The sequence below is a fragment of the Rattus norvegicus genome, chromosome 12 (assembly GCF_036323735.1).
Source record: "Rattus norvegicus strain BN/NHsdMcwi chromosome 12, GRCr8, whole genome shotgun sequence".
Taxonomy (NCBI): domain Eukaryota; kingdom Metazoa; phylum Chordata; class Mammalia; order Rodentia; family Muridae; genus Rattus; species Rattus norvegicus.
Window position 1 is genome coordinate 42535711 of NC_086030.1, and position 19985 is coordinate 42555695.

At 51.1% G+C, this 19985-nt stretch overlaps 1 protein-coding gene across 6 annotated transcripts; it reads right to left on the reverse strand.

Moving 5' to 3' along the window:
* Positions 1 to 4667: 4667 nt before the first annotated feature.
* On the reverse strand, positions 4668 to 19780 carry Tbx3 (T-box transcription factor 3). Of its 6 annotated transcripts, none has more exons than XM_063271423.1 (9): positions 19415 to 19780; positions 18422 to 18586; positions 17090 to 18248; positions 15158 to 15425; positions 13817 to 13963; positions 11672 to 11748; positions 10415 to 10572; positions 8321 to 8991; positions 4668 to 6763 (listed from the first exon to the last, which is right to left on the reverse strand). In XM_063271423.1, exons 3-9 carry the CDS (start codon positions 17476 to 17478, stop codon positions 6302 to 6304), a joined length of 2172 nt encoding a protein of 723 aa, XP_063127493.1. In that variant the 5' UTR covers positions 17479 to 18248; positions 18422 to 18586; positions 19415 to 19780; the 3' UTR covers positions 4668 to 6301.
* Between the last annotated feature and the right edge of the window lie 205 nt (positions 19781 to 19985).

The window sequence follows — 19985 nt, forward strand, 5'->3', positions numbered from 1 at the left end:
CTCTCCCCAAGGCTCTCTGCCAGGTTGGGAGGACCGACCGGGAGGCATCTAGAGCTACTGCCAGGGTGAAAGACGCCTCTTCCAGGCACAAAGAGATAAAAAAAAAAATCACCCAAGATGCTGAGATAAATGACAGTCCACAGAAGGAAGGTCTCCCCAAGTGTCAGTTTGATGTCCATAGTGTCCTTGATACTTCAGACTTTGAAGAGGCCAGAAAAATGCTGGTGTGGGAGAGGACAAATACAGGGTTGGCTCTTGGGGCCCTGGGGAGGACAAGCCACTGCTCTGGGGACCAGACAACTGGGCAATCCGAAACCAGAGCCCAGGTCATTAGCAGGAAACCAAAGTGCTGGGGATCGAATTTCTAAAAGTGCCAATACTGAGCTGCCTGGGATACTAGCACCGGTGTGGCTGGTGGCAGGGGGTGTGTGGAAAACTAGATGGGACCCTCAGTCAGTACCCTGTACCAAGGAACCAAGGATCCTTCCAGCCTCCCCCCCCCCCCCTGTTTTTGTCTCCTATTGAGGGTAGACCAAAGCTGGGAGACCCATAATAAAGTCTTTAGTTTGGGTCCTCAGCACCTTATGCTGGAGGATTCAAACTCTATTCCCCGGGGGAAGCAATCTGTTTACAGGGCTAGCCAGACTGCTGCAGGCCCTGGACTTGGGAATGTGTGTGGCCTATGGTTGCCCAGAGGCTGGGCCTCTGTCCATGATCTCTGGCTTCTGGGTAGAACCCTGGCCTCCACTCCTTTCCCTTCCCTTGCAATTAGAGCCCTATAGATGTGAACAAGAAGACCCGAAAGACTGCATTTGCAGAGGCTTCTAGAAACGGAACAGGATGAACTAAGCAAAGTGTAAACACCCATCTTCCCAGAATCCCCACCTGCAGCGTCTGTGTCTGTCCAGCCTCAGGCCTTTGCTCCTGGCTTAGGAGAACAATTGTAGACACTGGGAATTCCAAGGGGATCTGGGGCTGGGAGCCGGGGATGCTCAGCTCTGCGTCTTCCCTGACCTGGCAGAAGAAGGAAGACAGATCCAGATCGTGAGCTCTGTGCCTGCTCGGATAACCACTCTAACCACTCAAGTGTTTGGTGGAGGGCGAATTAATTCCTTCCACCTGGATTAATAGGACCTTGCCCCCAAAGTCTTCACCTGGATGGAAGTAAGGACTCCAAACCAAAGCCTTACTGTGACACTGCACCTCGGATTCACTCCAAAATTACAATCCTGACCTTCTGAAGGAGGAAAGCAGCCAATCCCACGCACACCCAGATTTCTCTGCATCCGGGACTGCAGGTCGTGACACCTGAGTTAGGAGTTAGGAATAAAGAACGCTTTGGTTGGTTTGTGTTCCCGTCCCATCCACCTCCCCGGGCTCAGGTTAACGATTTAAGCCGTCTGCGCCTTGTATCCGGGTGCTTTGTACCACGGGGCCTGAAAATCGAACGCCCTCTACAGGGTTAAGCGCGCGAGTGACCGAGGTCACTTCGTGGGTGCTTCCCCCCAAGTGCGGTCGGGGGGCCAGAGCGCGCGCACACGTGCCCCTTGCAACGCCATCAATTTCTATCGTGGTTATTCTGCGCGCTTTGAACGCCCACATCTGCAACATATATTTCTTGATTATACGCATCTTGATTATAAAACAACCGAGTGCGTTTTACATCCGGAACTGTCTTGCGAATGAAACTCCTAAATCCAAATTGGAAGGGACATCCCCAGATGGAGCAAACACGCACATGGCTTCCTAACACCTGTGGCCCCTAGTCTCAGAGTACCAGCACCCCACCGCTCCTTGTAGGTACCGACTTCTATGGCTTCATCTAGACGATATTAGGCCACTCCTGGGGTTGGGGGTGCCACAAATACTCCCCCATTGCTATTTTCTTGGCTGGCTGCCAAGAGGACAAATTTAGAAACCGGCGAGGCAGAAAGTGTGCTGACGGCAAGGTTACAAGCGTCTTGTAGAGCCTCAAGGAGCTTGTCTGTTGCCTTAGGGGAAAGGTCAGATATCTGGTTTTCCTCGAATGGAATTTTTTGAAAGGCCTCTACCTACTTTGAAACTTTTACCCACGTATAGGTGGGTCTTAGGATGGTTCAGGTTCAGAAACAGACTCTGTAAGACAACACATCGCTAGTTACTTCAGGACAAGCTAGACCAGGAGGCAGGGGGCTGACTGCAGGGTCACGACCCTTGCCTGTGCCCAAGCACGCCCTTCGGCCCCTGCAATTAGCGCCAGGAGGTCAGGAAGAACCCGGACGCCTCTATCCCCAGCTCTAAAGCCCAGAAAAGGTGACCTCAGCCCCTCCTGTCCAGTCTCAGAGGCCAGCGCAACCCTGAGCCGATCTTCCCTAAGAGCGGGCGCCAGAGGGTTCTGTCCAGTACCCGTATTCACCCCTTAGACCCATGGATCTCCAAGTCACTCCAGCCCTGCACGTCCCAGCACTGCGGGGATGGGGGTCACAAGCGGGCCTGGTGGTTTCAAGAACTCTGGCCTTCCTTTGCCCTTGCAGACGTTACCAGGAGAAAAATAATAAGAAGAAAAAAACAACAAACAAACAAACAAAAAAACAAAACAGACTTGGAGGGAAGTTGGACTGAGTTGGGTCTATGTGGGCAGATTTCGGGGGGAGGGGTGTCTTTTTATCTCCTCCATTCAGGTTACCCCCTCCTGTATCTCCACATTTCCACACAGAGAGAATAAGGAACTGCAGTCCCTCCTTGACTTTCCAAAAACCCTTTGGAAATCTTATCAGAGGCCCACATAGGGATAGATGAAAGGCTTGGCTCGTCTTCTGATGGGGGTGGGAGTGGGGCGGGGTGGCTTCGGGGAGGGTATGTCAGGCTGGAGGTGGTGATGCGAGAAAGGGGCGCCGAGAAGACCCCACGTTCCAGAATCCCGAAGGCTCTGGGGTGCCAGCCAGCCACAGTTAGGCAGGGCGCATTCGTGGGTGAGACAGACAGGTGGCACTCGAAGCCAGGGAGAAAAAAGAAAAGAAAAAAAAAAAAAAAGACCCAGGCGCCGGCCCTGAGTGGCCTCGGCAGCCGCCGCCACCACCACCATAAAGCCCGCGGCGAGATTGCGACCGGCGCCAGGTGAGTAACAGGCACAGAAATCCAGAGAGATTATGAGCGGGTCACCCCCGGTCCATCAGCGCCACAAGAGTTACACATTAACAGCACTATATATAAGTAAGATACAGCAGAGATTAAAAGGGAAGAGGAAAAAAAAGAGAGAGAGAGAAGGGAGTCCTAGGAGGGGCCGGGAACAGGTTTGGGCACTGTCCCCAAATTTGAGGGATGGAGGAGAAAAGATGGGGGAGAAAATCCGGCTGAGAAAACCAAGCAAGTTCGGTTTGCTTTGGTTTCTGCTTTCTCCGCAGTTGAAACCGAGCTATTTTCTCCCCAATTTGGGAGCTCGCGCAGCCGGAGGCCGTGAGCCAACTACCACCTTCCCAGGGCGGACAGCGAAGAGTTTTGGTCCCCGGGAGGAAGGACCGGCCTCCCTCGTCCCCAGGTCCCCTTAAGCACTCTGCAGTCCCCTCTCTCCGGTTGTTTTCTCCCCCTCCCTAGACAGCTGGGGAGAAGCAGTGGGGGTCCCCACGTGCCTGGACTAGAAAAGGGGGCCTTGCCCGCCCCTCCAAGGTCTAAAGCTGGATCCTCTTCCAAACACCGGAGGGGAGGGGAGGGGCCCCCTCATGACTCGCCATTCAAGAGGCCTGAAGGTGACAGGGACGTAGGGCCCCGGCTGGCGGGCTCCGGGATGGGGGTTGGGGGCAAGTCAGCCGCCAGGCAGGCTCCGGCTGGGTCTTTGAGTCAAGGCCCCCAGGGCAAGCAAGTCCTAAGGGCTAACTTTAGAGCATTCCCTCGTCACCCCCCTCCAACACACACATAGGCCCCGAGAGGATCCTGGAGGGTGGGGAGACCGAAAGACTGACAGAGGCCTCACCGTTTATACATATACATTTACATAGGTAAACACGTAGATTATTGAAAGATTCAAAGATAAATTGAACTCCAAGAAGATAACTTGCCTAACTGCCTCGGGACTGGTTATGGGGACGAGATGGCAGCTTCCCGGGTGCCTTTTGCCTTGGAGGTCCCACTGAGCTCCCAAAGTACCTTGCCTCTCACGGGGAGTACCCCTGCCCTGAATGTCCGTGAATAAGGGAGTCTGCTTAGCCTTTTCCTGTGCTAGGTTCCGTGGGTGTAGGCGACTTTATTTATTTTGCTTTCTGATCCATGTCACAAAAGGGAAAAACGAATTAAAAGCGAAAACCCTTCTTAGCTCTTACTTCCGGTCGGATTCCTGTTAAGGGGAGAGAGCCGACTTTGAACACAGGGTAAAAATCTTCTCCCATTAAAACTGAAGTATATGAAGTTCCTCTTTACGAAATCTAATCAGGTCCCTTTCCTCTCTCCCCGCTCTGCGCCCTAAATTAAAGGGAAAATATTTTCAAATCAACGTGGCCCCCCTTGGCCTGAGCAAGGGGCTTGTTTTCAGCCTTTTAACTTGAGTGACATCTCATTTTAGGTTGCTGGGAGGGGTGGGGGTGGTCTTAATTATTATTTAAAGAGGGGAGGAAGGGAGCAGGCAGAAAGATCCCCTTCTATCTTTCCAAGTTTGAAAGACACTCTTGAAGAAATCATTAACACAACGTCAAAACTCATTTCAATAAAAATTTATTGAAATTTCAGTGATGTTCTTAAAGAGGAGGAGAATTACAGAAAACTCATCGAGGACTAAACACAAAATACGCCTTCTTGGTTTTTTTTTTGTTTTTTTTGTTATTTTTTTGTTTTTTTGTTTTTGTTTTTTTTTAGTTTTTTGTTTTGTTTTGCCTTTCACGGTTGTTTGAACCCAGTCCCTTTCCATACACCAATCAAAAAAAAAAAAAAAACCGCCATCAAGTTGAACAATGAAAACCTTACTTGAGTTAGAAGATGTCAGAGTCTATGAAAAAAATCAGGAAAGTTTTTAGGGTGGGCTGCCCCCCCCCCAACAATCTCAACCCCTCTGGGGGTGTCAAGGGTTTAGGGAATTTCAAGTGGAATTCCTCCCCAATTTTGGTGAAAATAGGAAAGAGTACTCCGACCCCACCCCTCCAGTAAGAAAAAAAAAAAAAAAAAACCAAAACTTTGCAGCCAGATTTACTTGAAAGCACGGAGATGTGGATATAGAAGTCTATGCTTGTTAGTGTGGATTTGCCATCTCCTGACCTGGAAATAAAACCCAAAAGGCAAAACAAGAATAAAACCTGACAGACACGTTCCTATTTACATCCAGCTATGTACAATTCAATAAATTAAAGTTTAACTTTCTGAGCAGTCATATTCCACGTATTTACAAGAGATATCAAATAATTACATAAATACTTTGTCCAATAGTCGTTGTTTCCTCTTTATTATTTCTTTTAAAACCTTGTTATTGCATATACAGTTAAAAGGAACTAATGGTCCAACAGGCACACGAAAGCCCTCTACAGCGCTTCAGATAAAATAAACTCCGTTGGTTTCACGCCCGTGGCTCCCCCTTTCACCCCACTTCCTCCCGGTTGCCAACGTGAGCAATGTTGAGGATGGGACTTCCGTTCTTTTTCCGTAAAAGGAAAAAAAAAAGAAATCCAAAATAAAACCCAGAAAACTGTAACATGCAAAAAAAGAAGCCAGCATCGGCTCTTAAACCATCACAATGTTTAAAAAAAAAAAAAAAAAGACACAGGATTCCTTTAATATAGACCGGGCAAGGGTAAGGCCCTCCTCTCCCTGCCCCAACGAAGTACTCAGCAATTCGTTTGAGTTTCAGTCTTCATAGACAGTTCCACGGAACTTCTCCCCCCCACCCCCATATTGGTTTTGTTTGTTGGTTTGTTTAGGGGGAGACTGTTTCCACTGAACACACGAAGGGGAAAAGGGGAAAGATTCGGGTGAAGTCTCTCAAAGACTCGTGCTCCTGGCCGGGCTGGCTACCTTGTTCTTCAGCCCCAGCTTCCACAACAGCCTGCGCAGAAGTCGCTCTAGACACAAAAGCCTGTTTGCCCCCTTCAGTCCCTCGGCTCAAAGCGACAGCAGCCTGGTTACACAGCCCAAGACGACAGGGCCTGTGGTCTCTAGCACGCTCTCTGGAAGGGCTGTAATTCTCCTTCCCAGACAAAACTGAAAGAGATTGGGGGCGGGGGTCACCCCATGTGGAAGGCCCGTGGTTTATTTTACATCTAACAAAGTGCACTGGCAGATTTGACCAAACTGGAATGGAGAGACCTTAGGGAGGAGGGCGGGTTTTGCTTTTTGTTTTCTTTTTTTAAGGGGACCCGCTGCAGGACCTGTCTGGCTTGGCTTCCAAGCCACTGACCAGTCGCTGGATGCTCTGCAGTTCGCTGGTAGCCGCCTCCTTCTCGGAGCAGAGTTTGGGTGACAAGGACACTGAGCCGGAGGACAGCGTGGATGAGCGGCTATTCAGTTCCGACCCGGAGTCCACAGCCACCGAGGCTGGGCTGGCTGCCAGGACCGCCGATTTGCCGTCTAGGGGCCCCGCAGCGGAAGCCATGGACGGTAACGCAGTGGCCAGCAAGCTGCTGCTATCAGGCACCGGGACTGGGATGGAATACGGGCTGTAACGCAGCCTGGGGCGCATGCTGTTCAAATTGAGGAACGGGTGGCGGTGCACGGAGCTGGAGGCGGCCGCGGAGGAGGCCGCAGCAGCTGCAGCCATGTATGTGTAGGGGTAAGGAAACAGGCTCCCAAAAGGCGACATGGCCAAACCCTGGGGAAGAGAGAGAAAAAACATAGGGGGTCAAGAGAGTGGGTGGGGGGAACCCCTCTCCTCCACCTCCTGCTATCTGGGGCAAGCCACCTGTTTTGGAGGAGTGGAGGGACAATACTTTTTCCCTAGGTTGCATGCTAAACCAAGGGGTTAATAGATGGGAGAGTTCCTGGCTATTAAATCTTCCACAATATGTCATCCATGGTGCCTGACCCTCAGGGCTATTAACAAGTTCTCAGGAGGGCAAGCAGCTGCACCTGTTGAGTGGCCTCTGCGAGGCCTTCCACCAAAGAGGCTAGAGTTAAAAACTCTGGTGCACACGGTACCATCCTCTCTTCCACTCTCTCCCCTAGATCTTTCCCAGGTAAAGGAAGGAGAAAAAAAAAAAAAACCAATGTAAAATTGGGAGTGGGGGGGAGTAAAAAGGTGTTAAATATTAAGATAGCAAGCACCCAGCCTCGGAGGAGGCTAGTTTCCAGGCGGGAGACTGAGGCAGATCGGGGGTGGGGCAGGAAGGCACACAGAATCGAGATTTGAATGCCAGAGCCCGGGGCGTGTCCTTTACCTGGGGCTGCCGATAGACTAGTCTGTTCTGGCTGCCGGTCCTCAACCTGTCACCTGCCCGTCTGGGGTGGGGGTGGGGGTGGGGGTGGGGGAAAGTGCAGCGAGGTAGGGTTCGTGGTAAGTTAGAGGCTAGCCCTTTTCTCGGCTCCATCTTCCCCCGGTGAGGAGGACCACGTGCCTTTTGGGTCAGGCAAGGGAGACGGATAGGCTCAGACAAAACAAAAGGTGGGAGAAAGGCTGGCGGGGTTGGGGGGGGGGAGCCAGAGAGGCTTCCCACTGGGTTCAGAGCCTTCTCTCGGAGCCTTTCCGTGCACAGGCACAGCTGTCTGAAACACACACACACACACACACACACACACACACACACACACACATACAGGCTTGACAGCCCCTCCCTCCTTGGCCATTCCCACGTGCGTGCAACCCATTAACCCTTTGGAGACAGGGCTGGGCTGTTTGGGAGTGGGGTGGAGGAGAAAAGGCTTTGAACTAGGGAGAAGGCTTGCTCACTCTCGACCAAATTCTCACCCGGGGACTCAGTCACTTCCCTTCCCCGCACCCTAGGCCCTTCCTGGTTTAGTAGTGGCTAGGAGCCTGGAGAGGAGAAACAAATTGTCTGGAAGAAGCAATCAAAAGAGGTCCCTGGAGAGTCAGGCAAGGCTCCACTCCACCAAAGGATCAGCTGTGTGACCTGAGCCAAGGGATTCAACCTCTCTGGGCTCACCATCAAATGAGCCAAACTTGTCTTAAAGCTAATAGTATGGGTCTAAACTAGGCACAGCCTAAGTTACAGGGAAACAATTTAAGGAGGACCTTGGGGGCGTGGGGGGTCACGATGGCTCCTGGGATAGATGCTACACCCTGACTGACGGTCAATAAGATATTCTAATAGTTATTAGCATGAATTACTAGGCTAAGGCTCCTAGGCAAGAGACTGGGACTAAGAGACTGGTTTGAACTGGTGAGGGGCGGGCGGGCAGGCAGGAGCAATACCTGGGAGGCCAGAACGTGTTGTTGGAGGTGGAAGGGCAGGGTGGCAGCTGACGCCCCGGACAGTCCCTGAGCTGCAGCAGCCGAGGCCATGGCTGTGGAATCGAGGCCTGAGACGCCGGTGGATGCCCCGGATACTGTGGCCAGCAGGGGCCCCATGCCTGCAGCCATGCTGGAGAAGGCGCCGCCCATGGCAAACTGGCCCGGGTGCAGGAAGAGAGGGTGCCCGTTGAAGAACTGCTGGCCAGCAAGGCCCGGGGCGAAACCCAAGCCCGGGAGGGGCCCCTGCGTCAGATGCGCGGTGGCGTCTGTCTGCACCGACAGCGGAGCAAAGGCGTCCTTGGCCGGCAGCGCTCGAGCCTCATCCACCTTGGCCGACACCGGACCCTCGCGTCCGGGGCTCCTGTGCTCATCCGCTCCCGGAACTCGGGTGCTAGACGAGATGGTGGCCGGGCTGTGGCGCGAGTCTGGCGATGCCTTGTCCAGACGCGCAGTGTCTCGGGCCCGGCTGGGCTCCGCGGGGAACAGCTGCGCCCTGGTGGCTGGACTGCCCTTGTCGCGGCCCGGCTCCTCCGCTGTGGTGGTGGAAATCTTGGCCGTGTCGCAGGCCTCGGGGCCATGCTCCTCCTTGCTTTCAGCCTCGGCGTCACTCTCGGCTTCGCTGGGACACAGATCTTGGGGAGGCGAGGAAAAGGCAAGGGGAACCGATGGTCAATGTCCTTTCCTAGTTTAAACCCCACCCCCAAACCCCTGCCAGGCGCGGTGCCGTGCCAACACTGGGGAATCTGAGACAGGGGGACAGCCTTGACTACAGAGTGAAAGTATATCAAGAACAAGACTCCCCACTGGGCAGTTTATAGGCTGTGTAATCCCGATTGCACCACTCCCAGCCTTCATTTTCCCTTTCTGTAAAATGGGATGATGATAATGGTGGCCATTACACCTTTACACTTCCAGAAGAATCACAAGTGTTCAACCTACTCCATTCAGGCCACCCATTGGCAGCTTTTCTTATTGTAATGCTTCTACTTTAAAACAAAACAAAACCAGAAAGACAGGCCTTCACCGAGCCAAAGGTTTCTCTAGCATCTCTATTGGATTGCAAATTCGCTTTTTTTTTTCCCAAGGATGTAAACCCGTGACCTCAGCACTCCCTTGTAGTACATTCCGGTTACCTTCAAAGTCTTTGGCTCAGGGAGTGACAGAGGTCAGGCACTTCCACAAATTTGTGAATAATTTGGGAAGGATTTGTTTGGAATGAATCCTGACAATCTGAATGGGCTCAGGCAGAAACGAACGCCCTCGCCAGGAGCCTTCGCCAGGAGCCTTCTGAGTCTCAGTTCCCACAGAGAAGGCTGGTGGGACAATAAGATCTCTTTTTTTTCCTTTTCCACCTCTCTTCCACCACACCCTCCTCTGTGGGTGTCCTCCCAGAGAAGGAAAACGAAAAAGAAACGTGAACCCCACTTTATGTTAAAAGCTTAAATGGATTGAAGATATTTAAAAAAAAACTTTCCCTTTATTTTACTTAAAAAACAGGTTTCTTCCCGTTGAGAGCTGTCTTTCAAAATAAACGTCACTTGCTCTTTAAACAGAAAAACTGACTTGAAAGTCAAACCACCTTTTCTACCCCTACCCTGCCTCTCCAAAGCTGAACCTCCCCTCCAAGGCTTGGTCTCCTCCCCCACAGGCTGTCCCTTCTCTTCTATCACCTTCACAGGTAGTGGGTGGTTGAGGCCTTCAAGGGACCCTGTAGAACACTTGCTCACCCAGAATTCAGCTGGATGACTGGAAAGAGGACAGAAGGGCGCAGAGGCAAAGACAGACAGAAGGACAGAGAGAGGTGCTCCAGGTGCTTTGTAAAACTGCCTTGCCAACTGGACATGGATGCACACATATCAGCCAAATGGGACTGCAGGGGAGGGTGTTCCAAGTTCTCCTATGCTACCCCCCTCTTCAAATGACGTATCTGCAAATTCTAGAAAGGCCTACCCTACCTGGAAAGTGAGCCTGCTGGTTCAGGCCCTTCCCTAACTCCTAAGGCCTCAGGGCCAAGAAACCCTGGAGTTTGGTGGTGGCAGGGAGAGCCAGGCTTACCTTTGAGGTTGGAGGTCCCCACGGTGGACACAGCGGGAGAGGAGGCCTGGGCAAAGCAGTTGAAGGCCGCCTGCTCACTGGAGGACTCATCAGAAGTTCCGGTCTCCTTCTTGTGCCTCTCATCAAACACCCTCATGGACTGCAGAGTGAGCTGCTTTCTGTAACAGGGGACCCACACCCCATCATCAGTTAGAGAATGGTACCTCTGTGTCCCTTTTGTTTTCTCCCCCCCCCCTTTCCTGAGTGGCACACACCTCTCCCTTCTGCCCTACGTGAACCCAGTGACATGTTCTGATCCCACGGTGGCCACACAACACAGACCCCAGCATTGTTCTTGCCTGTTTAGCAGGGACGACTATGCATTAGGAAAAAACTTGGCCTGGAAAATTTGTTTAAAACCTCAGGACAGAGGTTAGAGTTGGTTGGGGACAGTCACACACCAGCCTTACAGTAGAGAGGGTGCCGGTGGACGCCTAGCCCAAACTCCTGCACCAGTGTTAAGATGGGCAGGAAACATTCATTCATGGTACACCCAACTACAATCAGTCCACCAACATTTGTTTTGATGATAGAAGTTATTTTTTTGCTTTCAAGACAGTGTTTCTCAGTGGTAGCTTGATCTGTAGACCAACGGGGATGGCCTTGAACTCACAGAGATGCACCTGCGTCTGCTGGGATTAAAGGTGTACCACCAGGCCGGGCTTACAAATGATTTTTTAATGCTCAGACCCCAAGGGAATAAAGTTTAAAAATTGATACATAGTTTGTAGAAAAATCTTTGAAAATGGGGGGGGGGGCGCACGGGTGTGGTCTATAGTGTCCAACTGTTTACCCAAAGCAAAAGATGCAGAGAACCCAGGAAGGAGGGAGGGGGGAGGTGCCCTGGACTCTTCAGGGGGCCTTAACTCAAGGCTGGTCCAATCTGGGACTTCAGGTTGCAAAGACTCTAGAATAATCTGTGAATAGTTTGGTCCCTTCTTGAGTCTTTCTCAGGAAGAATACCGAACTACAATCTGTTTCCACTCTCCGATCTCCGAAACCCTTTTCTGGTCAGAACAGCAATATAGCCTTGGTTCCTTTAAAGGCAGCAAGAAGCAGAGAGCATTCTCTACCTGGGCCACTATGGAGCTGATGCCCTCCCATTCTTCTCAATCCAAGTTATCTTGCGCCCCCACTTCTTCCTCAGACTTCCAAGTGTGAGCCCAGGGAAAGGACTTCCTTCAATTATCCCCTAAACTAAAAGTCTTCTTCACTCACCTTTTCTCTCTCCTGCCATTGCCAGTATCTCGAAAACCTTTCGCAAAAGGATTGTTGTCTATTTTTAACTGGGTTATCTAGAGGAGACACACAAGCAAGGCGGACATTAGTTTCACCTTCTAGAATGTTCTAAACCTGCCCCCTTGCCCCAACTCCCCAGTCTTCCTCTACAAATGCGACTGCCCAAAGGATCTCAGGGATGCTCTGTGGAGAATGGTAGCAGGAACCATCAAAAAGACTGTAGCAACCTACACCCGTCCTGGCAGCCAAGCAAGGATTCCTCACTGAAATTATCCGCAGAAATTCCTTCCCTTGGACAGTTTAGATTTAGAAATGAGACTACCGCAAAACAGCCAAGAGGCACAGCCCATAGATCTGAGTTAGTAGCTTCTGTTTTGTTTTTTTTAATGCATCTTAATTAATTATGAAGTGTGTTAAAATGCCACTTCCTGCTGCTTTCCAACCTCCAATCACATACATGCATGTATGTACACACACACACACACACACACACCCCAAAACCTTTGCTGTGAATCTAATAAAATTAATTATGGGGTTTCACTACCTTGCACTAGAGTGACCCCCCCAGCCCCCGCAGAGGCAAGAATGGAGTCGAGGGAATTTTAATACTGAAGGTTTTTTTTACAGGTTTAAAAAAAGGAATGGCTACTGGTGATAATATTTGTTTCATTTATGTTATGGTTCTTGTTTGTTTTCTTTTTTAAACCACCACCAACAGGAGGTAGAGAAGGACCCGGGACTCTGATTTTTTTTTTTTAAGTCATTAAAGTAACAACTTAATTGATACAACTATCACAGGATTCTGGGTCTAGAGGGGCCTTGCATTTTTTTGCAGATTGCTATCTTAAAGACCTCCTCTCTTCATAGAAAAACTATGTATCCTGTTACGGGGGAGGTGAGAACTTGTGCATTGCTTTTGGGTTCTGCTCTTTAAGGGAGGCCAGACAGTAGGTTTTGCTGGAGATACTAAGAGGAACAGGTGGTGACTTCTCACTCAGCCTAGGGAAACATAAGGATCAGTGTCCAGGGGCCAGGGACAGTGGCCACGAGTTCGAGTTCAAAGGACAAGGTGTTGCCAGGTAAACCGGACTTTCCCTGAGGTCCAGGGCTCAAGTGAAGTTCACCGAGGGCCCTCGACCCCTCCCCTCCTATCCACAACCACCAAGTTCCATGCTAGCCAGTCACTAAGGAACACTCCTCTTTGGGCCTCTGTGTGTTTGTTTCCTTGACCTTCAGGCCAGGAGAACTGCAGATTCCAGGCCTGGCCTCCTTGGGGAGCCCTTCTTAATCCTGAGCTTCAGGTCGCATAGAGGAGAAAACCTTTAAGATGACCTAGTGACTCTGTCCACCTTTAGGTTCAAAGCCTCAGATGGCTCAATTAACATAATAGCCCTGTATCAAGGTGTCTGTACACACCACACACACACACACACACACACACACACACACACACACACACACACACACGAGAGAGAGAGAGAGAGAGAGAGAGAGAGAGAGAGAGAGAGAGAGAGAAACACCACACACACACACAACGCCACCGCCTACCAGCATAAAAAGTAATAAAAACAAATCATCTAATTCAGGATCTCTGGCTATGAGTGGAGAAGCCATCCCATTTGGTCCCAGATGCTTTTCACCTTAAACTGCTAGCTGGTTTCTTTCAGTACTCATTTTTTCCCCCTTTTTCCTCTCTCCTCTCTCTCTCCTCTCTCTCTCTCTCTCTCTCTCTCTCTCTCTCTCTCTCTCTCTCCCTCTCTCTCTCCCCCCCTTCCTTCCTCCTGAAGAGGAGGAACTAGGAAACAGCAGGAGACAAGCCCCAGAGATTGGAACAGCCATCTGTTATACCACAAGCATCAATCTCCCAGCTCTGAGTCCTGTTCCTCCCCTTCGAAAGGAAATCAGGCCTCCTCTCTTCCCAGTCGAGTCAGTCGCACAAGAAAATTCCAGACTCTTTGCCCAAGGCCCTGGTTAACTCTCTCAGCCCTCAGCCTCAATAGGGAGCAAGGTTAGAGGCGGCATCAAGAGAGAAAGAGAAAGAGGGAGGGAGGGAGGGAGGGAGGGAGGGAGAGAGAGAGAGAGAGAGAGAGAGAGAGAGAGAGAGAGGCCCTGTGGGTTGGTTACCTTGTCATTCTGATAGGCAGTCACGGCGATGAATTCTGTTTCCGGGAACAGGTATGTGCGGAAGGTACTGTAAGGCAGTTTCAGAATGTCGTTGGCTCTGACGATGTGGAACCGCGGCTGGTACTTGTGCATGGAGTTTAGTATAGTCTGTGGGAGCAGGGACGGGGACACGCACGTTAAAAGAGAAGGAGAAGACCTCGCCAGGGCAAATGACATCCTTATTCCCTGCCAAAGCCGACATCGTCCCCACGGCTGGGACCAAAGCCCGCCTCCTTGGGGTACGTTTCACTCCACAGATGTTATCTTCTGGAGACTCCGAAATTGCTCCTCGGCAGAATTCGTGCCCCCCCACCCCACCCTCTACATATTCATTAGTACCTTGTACCCTAGCCTACCTGGGTCCCAAAACTATAATTCCCCTGCCACGTTGCGTGATCGCTTGGGAAGGCCAAAGTCTTAAAAGACAGAGAAAAACATGCATTTTAATTTACAAAATGATTCAGTAGTTTAAGCGCCCACTAATTGACAAGCCCAATCCACTTAAGGCTTTGAGAGGCTGAGCTCTAGAGAGAAATATTTATGCCCTAATCAAATCAAGGGTTTCAAATGCAATCCCTGTCCGCTTTAGATATTTCTGAGCCATTCACGTCTTCCTGGGCCTAATCTTTCTGCTTATTCTTCGCTTATCACTGTTTATTCTATTGAAATGTCGGGGAGGGGCGGCGTGGATAGGCAAAGGTCCCCTGGCCTGACTTTCACAGGCAACCCAAGTCTTTCCCTAAGTCCCTAGGCACACTGGAGTACTTGGGAATCCTCAGGCACTCCCCAGTACACACGCACCATTATATTTTGTCTAACGCCAAAGGTTTAAGCGTGCTTCTAGTCTGACCTTCACCCAGGCCCGAATCCTTTTTAGCAAAAGAAATATACGCCCGGAAACAACACGGTGAGGCTTCGAACATTCAACTATCCCAAGAAATGACATAGCTGATTTCAAAGAAATAAAATAAGGTTTGTAAGCAAAACAAGCCCCGTACAATCACAAAACTTTACAAAGCGATTCATAACTTTTTTAATTCTTAGTATGACTCTACACCTCCAGGTCCGGAACCCACCCAGGCTCTTTGATTGCTATTCCGGTAAATTCTTCTAGAATGTCAGGTTTTCCTTTATCCAGGGAGCAACCACCCCCACCCACCCACTTTGCAATTATGTTGCAAATTTAACAAAGTTGGTTCTGGTAGCAACCAACAGGCAGAAAGGAGTGTGGGCCCAAATTCTGAATTGACTAGGAAGTCAGACCTCCCCGAGAGAGTCTTACTGATGGTCAAAGAAACTTACAAATCCGTGTTTATCCGAAATGTTGTTGGTGAGTTTCAGTTTGTGGAAAGTGACGACTTTGGACATCCATTGCTCCCCCGTAGCGGGGCTGTCCGGGTGGATGTACATTCTTTTTGGCATTTCGGGGTCTGCCTTACCGGCCACCATCCACCGAGAATTGTGAAACTTATATCGACAGTCATCAGCAGCTATAATGTCCATCAATAAAATATACTTGGCCTTTTTATCCAGCCCAGAGCACCTCACTTTAAATGGAGGGAACATTCGCCTACAAGAGCACAGAAAAGGGAAATACACAAATCAGACTCTGTAAAACGGCTCAGGACCTCGGACATGGCTTCTGAGTTGCTTGGCACCGACTAAACGCTTAACGCCTTCTGCTGGGACCAGAGAGTCCGTAAGGCAACAACAAGTGAAATTGTTTACTTCCCCCGCTAACATTAAAACTGCTCAATACCTCATTGCTTTCCTATCCCAAGCCTCAAATCAAATTAATTACATCAACCTCCTCTAAGAGGATCTACCATTTCTTAAAAAAAAAAAAAAAGAAAATGTTTGCTTATGTGACTGTTTAGATTGCCTTCTTATAAAGTCTGATGGGTTCTTAAGTGGTTTTTTTTTTTTTTTTTCTATTTAGCTGAAACAGCTAGAAGCGGGGTTCCAAAGAACCATGGTTTGTAAAGTTTGGATTTTCCACCAGCTGGTTGATGGGAAAACATTAAGAATTATCGAGGAAATAAATGCCCAGTTATGGACTGAGGCTGCCAAAGTGTGTGTGTGTGTGTGTGTGTGTGTGTGTGTGTGTGTGTGTGTGTTTTACAGTGAGTTCTCTGACCGGAGGTTGGAGACAGGCTAGCGTCCGGGCCTGGTAACCCATCCACGATTTAAGCTATAAACCACATTCCTCTACTCTGTAGGCCACTGCAAGACTCCGCTGTTTAATTTCACAGAAGTGCTGGCTTTCTGGACTTTTGACTTAAAAGGAAGTGCCCGGTTATGAAAACCGACTAAATGTCTTGTGGGTTGGGAAATGACCCGATGCCAAACTTTGGCCTCAAGTAGTTTGGAAGAAGACTGAAAAGTAGGGTTTTAATTTTGAGCCCTTTCAACTGGTATCTTGATAAACCTCAATGCTAACTACCTAGATTTTTTTTTCCCCTTAAATCAGTTCTTTTAAATGCTAGTCCTGGGGTCCTTAACAAGTTTGTTTCGGTCAGGCAAGGACACTAAGCATTACGTAAAGTATTAATAATAATATTCAAACATAAAAACAGGGTGCATATCCTCGTGAGTTCCTTGGGTCTACACACATAACCTTAATTGTAAAAACTGCCTGCTCCAGCTTCCCTGGGCGTGCAGACGTGTATGATGGCCACGGGAAAGAAACCTAAATGTCCTTCCCTCTTCCACTGGTTTCTCTGTCCCACACTCATCAGGGTTTAGGCCCCCTTCAGCCCTAGAAACAAGGCTGAAGAGAGGAGAGGGCCTGAGGAATTCCCACAGGTCTTCCACTACTGTCTAAGAGGGGCTTTATGGTCTGTCTTGGGAAATAAAAATCAAACAGACAAAAAACAAACAGAAATAATGATATTTCAGAATGGCTTTATACACGGGCTCCTTCCTGCAACAAGATGATTTCTTTTTCTCAAGTCCTGAAGACGCGAGTGCGCGTCTCCCTCAATGGAAAACACCCTGTATTCTGTAGGGAACCCCGATTACGGGTCGCTAAGAACCATGCAGAGGGCCCGGGTAGGCTGAAACTTCCTGACCCTCAGGCAGGGCCCAGGAGTCTCCACATATTTGGGGGGACAGGAAGTTTTCGTTTCAAACGTTAACAGTCAGCCAGAATCTGTTTTAAGCAAACAGACAAAAGAGATATGAAAAACTTCGGACGGCTTTGGGGCAGGAGGTCCCCACTGATTACTTACTTACCTTCCTGACTTCGTAATGACCATCTCTGTACCCCGCTTGTGAAACTGGTCCCAAAGTTCCTTGGCCTCCAGGTGCACCTTGGGGTCGTCTTCTACGTCTTCTTCGGGTTCCATGGTCTTCAGAGGCCTCAGATGTGCCTGGGGTCCCAGGGATGAGAAAGGGATGCCGGTCTCAGCAGCCCCCACTAACTGATCCATGATGGGTTTGGCCAGGGCTCCGGGCAGCGAGAGCGCCGCGGCGCCGTTGGGAGGCAGCGTTAGCGCGGGGAAGAAAGGCGGCTGGTGGCCCAGCACCGCGCTCATGGCGAAGTCCGGCGCCCGGTGAGGTAGGAACGGATGATAGGCCATGCTTGTCCCAGGGATAACCGGATCTCTCATGGAGAGGCTCATCCACTCCAGACAGGGAAGCAGTCCTCAGCTGCTGGCTTGGCTCCGCTTTTGTTGTTGCTTTGCAAAAATAATGATTAAAAAATTCAACAGCGACACATAGTTTTGTTTAAAATTAAAAGGGGGGCAAATTACCAATAAAGCGTTCGAAAGGGAGGGGGGAAAGTGTCTTTGGGGGGAAGAGAACGCCGCTTTTAAAGAGGACGAGGCGACAAATCAAGAGACATAGCCGCTGCAGGGGCTGTCCTGGTGCCTGGAGTGTGTTGGAAAAGCCGCTCCTGGAAGTCGGTTTCAGCAGGGCAAGCAGCAAGCAGGGGCTCGACTGGCGCCCGAGCCCTGTGGCTTAGCTGGAAATAGACACAGCAGCCCTTTCCCGGGGTGGCTCCCCGGCTCCCACGCTCTTTGTTGCCAAAGCGCAAGGTTCTCGGAGACTTTTTTTTTAACCTTTTTTTCCGACTCCTTCCCCCGCCCCCTAGCTCTTCTCTGGCTTTCTCGCAGGAGGCGTCTTAGTTGAGCTAGACTCTTGCTTTCACAGGCAGCGAGATCAAGGGGGAGGAAAAGTCTCTCCTTTAAAAAAAAAAAAGCGATTTAAGCCCCTTTCCAGCGGAGCTTTCAAAACTCGAACTGCGACTCTGGCTTCGGTTCGTGATCCTCCTCTCTGGCTCCGGGCTGCGTGCAGTGTCTGGGTGGCGATCGAAGGGTGCCTGCGATCTTCTGCCTCGGGGACCCGGCTGTCTTCCTTGTGCTAAAAAAACGTGAGCGAAATCGCCTTCCTAAAAATAATAAATTAAAAAAAAAATCAGCGTCCCGGCACGCAGGGCGAGGGACGATCAAGAAGACGGGTGCAAAAAAAAAAAAAATAGGAAAGAAGGAAAAGAGAGAGGAGCGGTTGGGAGCTGGAGTAGGCGAGTAAAGGGAGGGAGAGAGAGAAAGAGAGAGCGAGCACCTCGCCACCCTCCTCCGCCTCTAGAATTCCCCGGGCGTCTGCTCGGCGGCTCTGGACGGTCGGGCTGCGCTGTGGGCTGCGGGAGCCCGAGGCTTGTTGATTGGCTCTTTGACGCTTTCGGACCAATTGTGTGGCTGCATAGGCGTGGTTTTCACAGGTCGAGTGCTGGGGGAATAGAGCCGAGTTATAAAAAGAAGGTGTCGGAAACTGGAACGTCGCTGCGCCGCGCGGTACTACGGCCTGTCCTGCGTTTATGTCAACATGATCAGAGGGGAGGGCGGGGAGCCACCAGGGCGCCGCGCGCTCACCAAAGTCGCCTCTAGGTGGCTGATCCAGAAGAGAGTTCGCAGCAGCCTGAGAGCTCGCCCCGGCTCCTCAGCTCAGCCCACGTCTGAAAGGCCTCAGCCATCCAAGCCTTGGGATCCGGGGAGGAGGCTGGGCCAGGGAGGAAGGGGGAGGGAGCGAGGGCGGGAGCCAGGCAGCTTGCCCGGCTTCCGAGGCGCCGGGCAGGGGCGCTCGCCTCTCGCGCGCTCCGAGCGCTACAGCTCAAGCCTGCGGCCGCTTCTCTTGTACAGATCTGCAGCTTCTTCCCTTTCCCGGGCCCCGGGCTAGCCGAGCCGACCGCGGAGCGTCCCTTTCGGCCAATGAGCCTTAACAAAAGCTCCAGGCTCGCGCAGCTCTGGAGCCCCACGTGGAGCCGCCCAGCCACCTCTGAGTCAAGTCCTCTCGTGAACCGGGGTGCTTCGGATTCCCGAGCCACTAGCGCAGGGGATCCCACAAATCTTTCTCCCCGCTGCGTGCTCCCCACCCGCAGCCACGTGCAGAAAACCAAATGCCCCCTGGGTATCTGTGCCCGAATGCGCGCCGACACACTGGGACCGAGCCCCACGCGGAAAAACACACGCGAATACGTACAAGGCCTGCGCGCCCGGCCCAGTCTACGCTCGCTCGGCGTTGTGGACTCCTTTCTTTTTTAAAAATGTATTTACTGACCCTTTTGAGCCCCGTTCCTCTTCCATTCGGATGCGGACACCAGTGTTCCACTCGGATGGGGGTGTGGGTGTAGAGAGAACGAAGCCGCTGAAACAAGTGAGTGCCCCAACTGCGGGCCTGTCTCGTCCAAGCCCGTGCTCTCACCTCCGGGCCAGCTCGGTGGGGAGCCGCCGCTCTGGGCTGGGAGAGCTGGTTGGGGGAAGTGCTCCAGCCTCCTATCTTCCCCAGGCATCACACTTCTCTCTGGGTGCCTCTGTTCCTCTCCACCCCGGGGACTTATCATAGCAGAAGTTGGGGGGCGAATTTGTAAAAACAAACCGTGAAACGTACCCCCCTATCCAGATGTCGGGAGGCTTCGGTCCCCGCTCACCCTAGGGTGGGAGGAAGGCCAGATCAGACTTTGATTGGTGACCTTATAGGACCCCCAGCCCCAAACCTGCAGCCCTTGTTTGTGGGTAGAGGTGAGCTAGCATTCCAGTTTAAACGGAGGGCAATCTTAGCAGAATTTTTAGTTTTCCTGGGACAAGACCTTTGCTTGGAAAAGGAACAGAAAGGGGCCTGGTTTCCGGGC

Coding starts and splice junctions, on each gene's coding strand:
- Tbx3 (XM_006249416.5), bottom strand. CDS start 17,478: ATGAGCCTCTCCATGAGAGATCCGGTTATCCCTGGGACAAGCATGGCC. Junction 15,426..17,089: donor GTCATTACGAAGTCAGGAAG/GTAAGTAAGTAA, acceptor GTGCTCTTGTAG/GCGAATGTTCCCTCCATTTA. Junction 8,992..10,414: donor GGGGACCTCCAACCTCAAAG/GTAAGCCTGGCT, acceptor CGCCTCCCCAAG/ATCTGTGTCCCAGCGAAGCC.